Here is a 12656-nt window from a genome sequence, read left to right as displayed (position 1 = left end):
GTTTATAATGGGTGTGTATGGGACGGAATGTTGGGGCTAGAGTGAGGCAGCTCAACTGCTAGAGTGAGAGGAGCAAAAAAATTAATCTTAAAATCTTTTTTAAAACTGCTGCTGTGTCCACAGCGTTTGCTCTACAGGTATGATTTTACCCTCAAAACGTAGCCATGGCTGTCCTCTTTCATCCAATGTGTTTACTATTGTACTAGGTGTTATGGTTCTTTCATAAATGTCACCAATGCACAGCCTCCTCCCTCCAACTCTTCCATAGACTCTAATGTTAAAATGGCTCAGAAGGTTCGTTTGAAAATCAGAAGAGCATGGTGTCTTTACACTGTCACCACGTCCATATAATAAGCTCCACAGGCATGAAAACTGAGAATTAGGTAGACTAGACATTGCTGTCGCTCACGGTGAAAGAATTTTGTCAATACGACTTTTACTTTTCATTTGGGAGCGATTTGTTTCGGCCTGACTTTTCTGTTCATTTTAAGCAGCAAAAGTGAGGCGCATGTCTGTGTACGTGTGTATGGAGCCATTGGGTGCGGTCACTATAGCAACCAGGCTCACACCTGCCTGCTTAACGAGCTCTCTCTGCCACTCTGCCAAGATTCAACTTAAACACTTCTCTTTCAACTGCTGCTGTGTCCACAGTGTTACAGCCATCATTTTACCCTCAAATTGTCGCCATTATTGTTCTCTTTCCAACACCGTATCTTTCAAAGCTCAGGCATTTAAATTTTTTAAACTGTGTGGATCAAAGTGGAGGGATCACATTTTAGTCATTCAGTGATTCAAAGAATATGACCTTTTAATATTCATTCAGATGTTTTCTGACTCTAAATGTTCTTTTCTCATTTCTTAGGGTTTTCTAATTTACATTTAAAACATTTTCAGTTTTTTTCCAACTCCTCCTTCTGTGTAACCTTCAGCTTTTAGCAGTTCAGCACCTTTGTTTTCAGGTTAAATTCGTTTTTTTTTTTTTGTTTTTTTTTTAATCTCATTCAATATTTTTAACTCAAAATTCAGCAATTAATTCATTTCAGTGCATACATTCAGATTCAAGCATTCACACTGCAGTTTCTTCAGAAAATGCACTTTCTAGTTATTATATTTTATTTTTCCGTACGTTTTTTGAAAGCCTACTCCTTCAAAACCGTTCAACTTAGAAAAACCATTCAAACACCGTTAGATTCCTATTATTTTGGACAACATTGCTTCTATTTTTCTCATTTTTAACATTTATATTTTTAATTTTATTCAACTTTATTCAACAAAAATTTATAATGTATTTCAATGGGGAGACCCTTCAAATCCTCATTCAACTTACTCATTTTTAAACTCTTACTACTTCCACATACATTGACATAGAGCCACCATTCAAACTTTAAAACGAAGACAAGACATTCAACTATTCAACTTGTATTTATCTTTTCAATATCTATTATACTTTTTCTTCAGTTCCAGTTTAAGTTTCATGATGTTTTTTCACCCGTTTCAGAGTTTATAATGGGTGTGTATGGGACGGAATGTTGGGGCTAGAGTGAGGCAGCTCAACTGCTAGAGTGAGAGGAGCAAAAAAATTAATCTTAAAATCTTTTTTAAAACTGCTGCTGTGTCCACAGCGTTTGCTCTACAGCCATCATTTTACCCTCAAAACGTAGCCATGGCTGTCCTCTTTCATCCAATGTGTTTACTATTGTACTAGGTGTTATGGTTCTTTCATAAATGTCACCAATGCACAGCCTCCTCCCTCCAACTCTTCCATAGACTCTAATGTTAAAATGGCTCAGAAGGTTCGTTTGAAAATCAGAAGAGCATGGTGTCTTTCCACTGTCACCACGTCCATATAATAAGCTCCACAGGCATGAAAACTGAGAATTAGGTAGACTAGACATTGCTGTCGCTCACGGTGAAAGAATTTTGTCAATACGACTTTTACTTTTCATTTGGGAGCGATTTGTTTCGGCCTGACTTTTCTGTTCATTTTAAGCAGCAAAAGTGAGGTGCATGTCTGTGTACGTGTGTATGGAGCCCTTGGGTGCGGTCACTATAGCAACCAGGCTCACACCTGCCTGCTTAACGAGCTCTCTCTCTCCCTCTGCCAAGATTCATCTTAAACACTTCTCTTTCAACTGCTGCTATCTCCACAGTGTTAAAGCCATCATTTTACCCTCAAAACGTCGCCATCGTTGTTCTCTTTCCAACATCTTGTCTTTCAAAGCTCAGAGATGTAAACTTTTTAAACTGTGTGGATCCAAGTGGAGGGATCACATTTTAGTCATTCAGTGATTCAAAGAATATGACCTTTTAATATTCTTTCAGATGTTTTCTGACTCTAAATGTTCTTTTCTCATTTCTTAGGTTTTTCTAATTTACAATTAAAACATTTTCAGCTTTTTTCCAACTTCTTCTTCTGTGTAACCTTCAGCTTTTAGCAGTTCAGCACTTTTGTTTTCAGGTTAAATTCGGTTGTTTTTTTTATCTCATTCAAGATTTTTAACTTAAATTCAGTAATTAATTCATTTCAGTGCATACATTCAGATTCAAGCATTCACACTGCAGTTTCTTCAGAAAATGCACTTTCTAGTTATTAGTGTGAATGCTTGAAAAGCATTCACAGTATTGTTATTCTAATCTTTATTATTATTATTAGTGTGAATGCTTGAAAAGCATTCACAGTATTGTTCTTCTAATCTTTATTATTATATTTTCTTATTCCGTACGTTTTTTGAAAGCCTACTCCTTCAAAACCGTTCAACTTAGAAAAACCATTCAAACACCATTAGATTCCTATTATTTTGGACATGGCTGCTTCTACTTTTCTCATTTTTAACATTTATATTTTTAATTTTATTCAACTTTATTCAACAAAAATTTCCCATGTATTTCAATGGGGAGACCCTTCAAATTCTCATTCAACTTACTCATTTTTAAACTCTTACTACTTCCACATACATTGACATAGAGCCACCATTCAAACTTTAAAACGAAGACAAGACATTCAACTATTCAACTTGTATTTATCTTTTCAATATCTATTATACTTTTTCTTCAGTTCCAGTTTAAGTTTCATGATGTTTTTTCACCCGTTTCAAAATTTATAATGGGTGTGTATGGGACGGAATGTTGGGGCTAGAGTGAGGCAGCTCAACTGCTAGAGTGAGAGGAGCAAAAAAATTAATCTTAAAATCTTTTTTAAAACTGCTGCTGTGTCCGCAGCGTTTGCTCTACAGGTATGATTTTACCCTCAAAACGTAGCCATCGCTGTCCTCTTTCATCCAATGTGTTTACTATTGTACTAGGTGTTATGGTTCTTTCATAAATGTCACCAATGCACAGCCTCCTCCCTCCAACTCTTCCATAGACTCTAATGTTAAAATGGCTCAGAAGGTTCGTTTGAAAATCAGAAGAGCATGGTGTCTTTCCACTGTCACCACGTCCATATAATAAGCTCCACAGGCATGAAAACTGAGAATTAGGTAGACTAGACATTGCTGTCGCTCACGGTGAAAGAATTTTGTCAATACGACTTTTACTTTTCATTTGGGAGCGATTTGTTTCGGCCTGACTTTTCTGTTCATTTTAAGCAGCAAAAGTGAGGTGCATGTCTGTGTGCGTGTGTATGGAGCCATTGGGTGCGGTCACTATAGCAACCAGGCTCACACCTGCCTGCTTAACGAGCTCTCTCTCTCACTCTGCCAAGATTCATCTTAAACACTTATCTTTCAACTGCTGCTGTGTCCACAGTGTTACAGCCATCATTTTACCCTCAAAACGTTGTTCTCTTTCCAACATCTTGTCTTTCAAAGCTCAGAGATGTAAACTTTTTAAACTGTGTGGATCCAAGTGGAGGGATCACATTTTAGTCATTCAGTGATTCAAAGAATATGACCTTTTAATATTCATTCAGATGTTTTCTGACTCTAAATGTTCTTTTCTCATTTCTTAGGTTTTTCTAATTTGCAATTAAAACATTTTCAGCTTTTTTCCAACTTCTTCTTCTGTGTAACCTTCAGCTTTTAGCAGTTCAGCACTTTTGTTTTCAGGTTAAATTCGTTTTTTTGTTTGTTTTTTTTTTTATCTCATTCAATATTTTTAACTCAAAATTCAGCAATTAATTCATTTCAGTGCATACATTCAGATTCAAGCATTCACACTGCAGTTTCTTCAGAAAATGCACTTTCTAGTTATTATTATTATATTTTATTCTGTATTCCGTACGTTTTTTGTAATCCTATAACTTCAAAACCGTTCAACTTAGAAAAACCATTCAAACACCGTTAGATTCCTATTCTTTTGGACAACACTGCTTCTATTTTTCATATTTTTAACATTTATATTTTTAATTTTATTCAACTTTATTCAACAAAAATTTATAATGTATTTCAATGGGGAGACCCTTCAAATCCTCATTCAACTTACTCATTTTTAAACTCTTACTACTTCCACATACATTGACATAGAGCCACCATTCAAACTTTAAAACGAAGACAAGACATTCAACTATTCAACTTGTATTTATCTTTTCAATATCTATTATACTTTTTCTTCAGTTCCAGTTTAAGTTTCATGATGTTTTTTCACCCGTTTCAGAGTTTATAATGGGTGTGTATGGGACGGAATGTTGGGGCTAGAGTGAGGCAGCTCAACTGCTAGAGTGAGAGGAGCAAAAAAATTAATCTTAAAATCTTTTTTAAAACTGCTGCTGTGTCCACAGCGTTTGCTCTACAGGTATGATTTTACCCTCAAAACGTAGCCATGGCTGTCCTCTTTCATCCAATGTGTTTACTATTGTCCTAGGTGTTATGGTTCTTTCATAAATGTCACCAATGCACAGCCTCCTCCCTCCAACTCTTCCATAGACTCTAATGTTAAATTGGCTCAGAAGGTTCGTTTGAAAATCAGAAGAGCATGGTGTCTTTCCACTGTCACCACGTCCATATAATAAACTCCACAGGCATGAAAACTGAGAATTCAGTAGACTAGAAGCTGCTGTCGCTCACGGTGAAAGAATTTTGTCAATACGACTTTTACTTTTCATTTGGGAACGATTTGTTTCGGCCTGACTTTTCTGTTCATTTTAAGCAGCAAAAGTGAGGTGCATGTCTGTGTACGTGTGTATGGAGCCATTGGGTGCGGTCACTATAGCAACCAGGCTCACACCTGCCTGCTTAACGAGCTCTGCCTGCCACTGTGCCAAGATTCATCTTAAGCACTTCTCTTTCAACTGCTGCTGTGTCCACAGTGTTACAGCCATCATTTTACCCTCAAATTGTCGCCATTATTGTTCTCTTTCCAACACCGTATCTTTCAAAGCTCAGGCATTTAAACTTTTTAAACTGTGTGGATCAAAGTGGAGGGATCACATTTGAGTCATTCAGTGATTCAAAGAATATGACCTTTTAATATTCATTCAGATGTTTTCTGACTCTAAATGTTCTTTTCTCATTTCTTAGGGTTTTCTAATTTACATTTAAAACATTTTCAGTTTTTTTCCAACTCCTTCTTCTGTGTAACCTTCAGCTTTTAGCAGTTCAGCACCTTTGTTTTCAGGTTAAATTCGTTTTTTTTTTTTTTGTTTTTTTTTAATCTCATTCAATATTTTTAACTCAAAATTCAGCAATTAATTCATTTCAGTGCATACATTCAGATTCAAGCATTCACACTGCAGTTTCTTCAGAAAATGCACTTTCTAGTTAGTGTGAATGCTTGAAAAGCATTCACAGTATTGTTCTTCTAATCTTTATTATTATATTTTATTCTGTATTCCGTACGTTTTTTGAAAGCCTACTCCTTCAAAACCGTTCAACTTAGAAAAACCATTCAAACATCGTTAGATTCCTATTATTTTGGACAACATTGCTTCTATTTTTCTCATTTTTAACATTTATATTTTTAATTTTATTCAACTTTATTCAACAAAAATTTCCCATGTATTTCAATGGGGAGACCCTTCAAATTCTCATTCAACTTACTCATTTTTAAACTCTTACTACTTCAACATACGTTCACATAGAGCCACCATTCAAACTTTAAAACGAAGACAAGACATTCAACTATTCAACTTGTATTTATCTTTTCAATATCTATTATACTTTTTCTTCAGTTCCAGTTTAAGTTTCATGATGTTTTTTCACCCGTTTCAGAGTTTATAATGGGTGTGTATGGGACGGAATGTTGGGGCTAGAGTGAGGCAGCTCAACTGCTAGAGTGAGAGGAGCAAAAAAATTAATCTTAAAATATTTTTTAAAACTGCTGCTGTGTCCTCAGCGTTTGCTCTACAGGTATGATTTTACCCTCAAAACGTAGCCATGGCTGTCCTCTTTCATCCAATGTGTTTACTATTGTACTAGGTGTTATGGTTCTTTCATAAATGTCACCAATGCACAGCCTCCTCCCTCCAACTCTTCCATAGACTCTAATGTTAAAATGGCTCAGAAGGTTCGTTTGAAAATCAGAAGAGCATGGTGTCTTTCCACTGTCACCACGTCCATATAATAAACTCCACAGACATGAAAACTGAGAATTTGGTAGACTAGACATTGCTGTCGCTCACAGTGAAAGAATTTTGTCAATACGACTTTTACTTTTCATTTGGGAACGATTTGTTTCGGCCTGACTTTTCTGTTCATTTTAAGCAGCAAAAGTGAGGCGCATGTCTGTGTACGTGTGTATGGAGCCATTGGGTGCGGTCACTATAGCAACCAGGCTCACACCTGCCTGCTTAACGAGCTCTGCCTGCCACTCTGCCAAAATTAATCTTAAACACTTCTCTTTCAACTGCTGCTGTGTCCACAGTGTTAAAGCCATCATTTTACCCTCAAAACGTCGCCATCGTTGTTCTCTTTCCAACATCTTGTCTTTCAAAGCTCAGGCATTTAAACTTTTTAAACTGTGTGGATCCAAGTGGAGGGATCACATTTTAGTCATTCAGTGATTCAAAGAATATGACCTTTTAATATTCTTTCAGATGTTTTCTGACTAAATGTTCTTTTCTCATTTCTTAGGTTTTTCTAATTTACAATTAAAACATTTTCAGCATTTTTCCAACTTCTTCTTCTGTGTAACCTTCAGCTTTTAGCAGTTCAGCACCTTTGTTTTCAGGTTAAATTCGTTTTTTTTTTTTTTTTTTTTTAATCTCATTCAATATTTTTAACTCAAAATTCAGCAATTAATTCATTTCAGTGCATACATTCAGATTCAAGCATTCACACTGCAGTTTCTTCAGAAAATGCACTTTCTAGTTCTTATATTTTATTATCTATTCCGTACGTTTTTTGAAAGCCTACTCCTTCAAAACCATTCAACTTAGAAAAACCATTCAAACACCGTTAGATTCCTATTCTTTTGGACATGATTGCTTGTATTTTTCTCATTTTTAACATTTATATTTTTAATTTTATTCAACTTTATTCAACAAAAATTTCCCATGTATTTCAATGGGGAGACCCTTCAAATTCTCATTCAACTTACTCATTTTTAAACTCTTACTACTTCAACATACGTTCACATAGAGCCACCATTCAAACTTTAAAACGAAGACAAGACATTCAACTATTCAACTTGTATTTATCTTTTCAATATCTATTATACTTTTTCTTCAGTTCCAGTTTAAGTTTCATGATGTTTTTTCACCCGTTTCAGAGTTTATAATGGGTGTGTATGGGACGGAATGTTGGGGCTAGAGTGAGGCAGCTCAACTGCTAGAGTGAGAGGAGCAAAAAAAATAATCTTAAAATCTTTTTTAAAACTGGTGCTGTGTCCGCAGCGTTTGCTCTACAGGTATGATTTTACCCTCAAAACGTAGCCATGGCTGTCCTCTTTCATCCAATGTGTTTACTATTTTACTAGGTGTTATGGTTCTTTCATAAATGTCACCAATGCACAGCCTCCTCCCTCCAACTCTTCCATAGACTCTAATGTTAAAATGGCTCAGAAGGTTCGTTTGAAAATCAGAAGAGCATGGTGTCTTTCCACTGTCACCACGTCCATATAATAAGCTCCACAGGCATGAAAACTGAGAATTAGGTAGACTGGACATTGCTGCCGCTCACGGTGAAAGAATTTTGTCAATACGACCTATACTTTTCATTTGGGAGCGATTTGTTTCGGCCTGACTTTTCTGTTCATTTTAAGCAGCAAAAGTGAGGCGCATGTCTGTGTACGTGTGTATGGAGCCATTGGGTGCGGTCACTATAGCAACCAGGCTCACACCTGCCTGCTTAACGAGCTCTGCCTGCCACTGTACCAAGATTCATCTTAAGCACTTCTCTTTCAACTGCTGCTGTGTCCACAGTGTTACAGCCATCATTTTACCCTCAAATTGTCGCCATTATTGTTCTCTTTCCAACACCGTGTCTTTCAAAGCTCAGGCATTTAAACTTTTTAAACTGTGTGGATCAAAGTGGAGGGATCACATTTTAGTCATTCAGTGATTCAAAGAATATGACCTTTTAATATTCATTCAGATGTTTTCTGACTCTAAATGTTCTTTTCTCATTTCTTAGGGTTTTCTAATTTACAATTAAAACATTTTCAGCTTTTTTCCAACTTCTTCTTCTGTGTAACCTTCCGCTTTTAGCAGTTCAGCACCTTTGTTTTCAGGTTAAATTTGTTCAGCACCTTTGTTTTCAGGTTAAATTTGTTTGGTTTTTTTTTATTTCATTCAATATTTTTAACTTAAATTCAGCAATTAATTCATTTCAGTGCATAAATTCAGATTCAAGCATTCACACTGCAGTTTCTTCAGAAAATGCACTTTCTAGTTTATATTCTATTCCTTCCTAGTTAAATTTACCCTTTTTAATTTTTCATATTTATTTCCTATCTTATTCATAGCCTTTTCCTTTTTTTGTTTTCTTTAGGTCACGAGCAGTTGTCCAAGCATTTCACTACATATCGTACTGTGTATGACTGTGTACGTGACAAATAAAATTTGAATTTGAATTTGAATTTAAATAACCAGGGGTGCACATAAGTGGTCCGCAGGTGCGCATTCGCTGTCAAAATAAAAAACGCGCACAAGGGTTAGAGTTAAATTTAAAAACCGTACTTTTGAGTTAAAATATATATTTATAATTTTAATAAATAACAAATTAAAAAGGCATGAACATTTTTTTTGTATCGAAAAAATATCGAACCGTGACACCAAAGTATCGAACCGAACCGAACCGTGAATTTTGTGTATCGTTGCACCCCTACTGGTAGGGTCTCCCATGGCAAACTGGCCCTGGGTGAGGGACCAGACAAAGAGCGATTCATAAGACCCTTATGAAAAGGACACCGAGGGAACAGTTTACCCTGCCCGGGATAGGGTTACCGGGGCCCCGCCCTGGAGCCAGGCCCGGGGAGGGTGCCCGAGGGTGAGCGTCTGGTGGCCGGGCCTTAGTCCATGGGGCCCGGCCGGGCACAGCCCGAAGAGGAGACATGGGCCCATCTTCCCGCAGGCCCACCACCCGCAGGAGGCGCCATAGGGGTTGGGTGCATTGTGTGCCGGGTGGCGGCCAGGAGCGGAGGCCCTGGCGGACTGACCCCCGGCTGCCAAGACTGGCAATAGGGACATGGAATGTCACCTCTCTGGTGGGGAAGGAGCCTGAGTTAGTGCGTGAGGTTGAGAGGTACCGGCTAGATATAGTCGGGCTCACCTCTACGCATGGCTTGGGCTCTGGAACCAGTCTCCTGGAGAGGGGCTGGACTCTGTCTCAGTCTGTAGTTGCCCCTGGTGAGAGGCGGCGGGCTGGGGTGGGTATTCTAATATCCCCTCGGCTTGCTGCCGGTACGTTGGGGTTTTTCCCGGTGGACGAGAGGGTTTGTTCCCTGCGCCTTAGGGTCGGGGAACGGGTCCTGACTGTCATCTGCGCTTATGCGCCGAGTGGCAGTTCAGAGTACCCAGCCTTCTTAGAGTCCTGGAGACTCTGTTGTCCTGCTGGGAGACTTCAATGCTCACGTGGGTAACGACAGCGAGACCTGGAGGGGCGTGATTGGGAGGAACGGCCTCCCTGATCTGAACCCGAGCGGTGCTTTGTTATTGGACTTCTGTGCTAATCACAGTTTGGCCATAACGAACACCCTGTTCGAACATAAGAGTGTCCATAAGTGCACATGGCACCAGGACGCTCTAGGCCGTAGGTCGATGATCGATTTTGTAATCGTATCAGCAGACCTGCGACCATATGTTCTGGACACTCGGGTAAAGAGAGGGGCTGAGCTGTCTGATACATTATTACCATCCCAACCCGTGTGTGTGTGTGTGTGTGTTTCATAATAGCCAGCAGAGTGCACCATGATGAGACCCAGAAACTAAATATTGTGTGTGGCACCCCCACCCCACCCCCACCACAGAGAGCTGGACACCAGCAGCAGGGAGGACCCTGGGAAAGTTTCACAGAGGAGCCCGAACACCAAGCTCTGCTGTTTTGATGTGGCACTCTGTGAGGGCTGCTGTCTCAGCATGTTTAATATGTTACTTATACAACTTTGAACCTGATGGAGGGCTTCAGCGAAGTCTTTTTTGATGATTTGACTTCAGTAAAAACAGTAGAGACAGTAGAATGTGAGCAGCTGGAGTCTGCGGGTCACTTACTGCACAGCGTGAGGAGTTTGTGTTACCTTGGAGTAGCAGGCATGCCTTTGTTCCTGGCTCTCTCACTCTCTCCCATCTTGTCCATCCATGTGCCGCAGTTAAAGCGGTTTCCTCCGCTCACAAAACCTGTGGCGGGGTCGACCCGAGCAACGACGCTGAACCCTGCAAAGAGCAAAAGGTTGTGAGGTGCAGTACCCGAAAAATCTTTGTAGTAAGAACTTAGTAAAACCAGATGATGTCATCGGCTTATCAGCTGTTAGAAATTACTTTCTTAAAATGTGTATAAGTACTCTGAATACGCAACTCATTTAACACACACACCTTCATCTCTCATTTTCATGTCTATTTTGGGTCCAGCGTTTCTCTCTCTGAAGGAAATGCCCTCCAAGTGGCGCCGCAGAGCTTCATGGATCACATCATACAGAGGCTGCTCCTGCACATGTATGAACACACAGAACGTTCGGGGCATAAACACACAACACTCAGCATCTGTGTGGGCCACTCCAGTATTTGGTGACTGCCAGCAGTCGCATTAAAGAGACGCCGATGCTGCTGGAACACAGGAGGAGCAGGTGTACCAGTCCAGGTGTGCACCTGTTAAATGTACTATTAGTGCTCTGATTAATAAGAGGAGCAGCTCGTTAGGATCGTGGTCTTTGTAGTTTAGCCTCCTGTTGGGTCAAAGGTTACACATCAGCTAGCTATGACGGTATGTCAGTGTGCGAGTGCTGACTGCTTTGTTAAATTGTTTGCAGTGTTTAGTGAAGCCCTGAGATAAGCATGCCGCCTGAAAATGAACTTAAGGAAAATATTTTCAGTACTGTGCAAAAATCTTGAGCCACCCCCTCATTTCTTCATATTTTAGGGACAATAGGTGCAGAGATTCATTTAAACGTCCAGAAATACAGTCAAACAGCACAAAGTGAGTATTTGGTACGATCCCTGTAACACAGCCTGAACAGCTCGTCTAAGTAACCCTAAAGAACATTTCTCTGTTCCACTCAGTCATGATGATCCCACACGAACGCTTCATGAACACAGTCTGCATCCTGTTGTACACAGGGCCACAGTCACTGGTGTCATGCCTGACTGTGCTTACAGAGGACAACTTGGACCACAAAGTCCAAAAGACCAATAGACTAAGAGACTAATACTGGCTGAAGGGCCAGGGGTGAGCTCCAGCCTGAGGTGTGTGTGTGTGTGTGTGTGTGTGTGTGTGTGTGTGTGTGTGTGTGTGTGTACGTGTGTGTGTACATACCACCTCTCCAGGTTTACAAGGCTCGCAGTCATCAGTGGGGTACATGCGTGTGACAGGGCAGCTAAGGATTTCATGCCCTCTGGGAACCTGGGTAGTGTAGTCCTGAACACAAGCACGAATGCACAAAGGTGTTTGTTTAGACACAGATTTAATGAGCAGCTTGAAAGTTAAACATTGACGTTTAGCATCATTGATCCCCCATCTCATTGAAGGGCTTTCAGTACTGTTCCACACATGAAGTTTTTAAGTCCTCACTCCGGGCGCCGTACCCTCACTCCTCACTCGTACCCGCACTCCTCACTCCCGGCGCCGTACCCTCACTCCGGGCACCGTACCCGCACTCCTCACTCGTACCCGCACTCCTCACTCCCGGCGCTGTACCCTCACTCCTCACTCGTACCCGCACTCCTCACTCGTACCCGCACTCCTCACTCGTACACCCACTCCTCACTCGTACACCCACTCCTCACTCCCGGCGCCGTACCCTCACTCCCGGCGCCGTACCCTCACTCCCGGCGCCGCACTCCTCACCCCGCGCGCCGTACCCGCACTCTGCTCTCTCTTGTTTCTAGTTTAAGTTCACAGCAGCTCCCACCTGGATGCACTGCAGCCACCACCACACAGCGTCCCTGCAGTTGTATCTGGCACATCGACCCTCCCCCAGCAGGTTGGGGATCAAACCGTGGCGCAATGTCCCTGCAAAGGCCAGGATGATGTTGCTATGGAGACCATGATAAGGAATTTAGTTTGTAAGGAAATGTAATATAATTAATACACTCGTGTGTCATGAGAATCAGATGAGGTGCACGGGGCCAC

At 40.4% G+C, this 12656-nt stretch overlaps 1 protein-coding gene across 4 annotated transcripts in view; it reads right to left on the bottom strand.

The window, feature by feature from the left end:
* Positions 1 to 12656, bottom strand: part of agla (amylo-alpha-1, 6-glucosidase, 4-alpha-glucanotransferase a) — an 81705-nt gene that overhangs the window by 44261 nt on the left and 24788 nt on the right. For all 4 annotated transcript variants that reach the window (XM_024805987.2, XM_024805988.2, XM_076876863.1 and 1 more), the window contains 4 exons: positions 12436 to 12559; positions 11841 to 11942; positions 10904 to 11015; positions 10609 to 10744 (listed from right to left, as the gene is read on the bottom strand). In XM_024805987.2, coding sequence (XP_024661755.2) covers positions 10609 to 10744; positions 10904 to 11015; positions 11841 to 11942; positions 12436 to 12559 — 474 coding nt within the window. The remainder of the gene's footprint in view (positions 1 to 10608; positions 10745 to 10903; positions 11016 to 11840; positions 11943 to 12435; positions 12560 to 12656) is intronic.

The sequence above is a fragment of the Maylandia zebra genome, linkage group LG18 (assembly GCF_041146795.1).
Source record: "Maylandia zebra isolate NMK-2024a linkage group LG18, Mzebra_GT3a, whole genome shotgun sequence".
NCBI lineage: Eukaryota > Metazoa > Chordata > Actinopteri > Cichliformes > Cichlidae > Maylandia > Maylandia zebra.
Note: the sequence above shows the minus strand (reverse complement) of the source record. Positions and strands in the feature narration are given on the sequence as shown.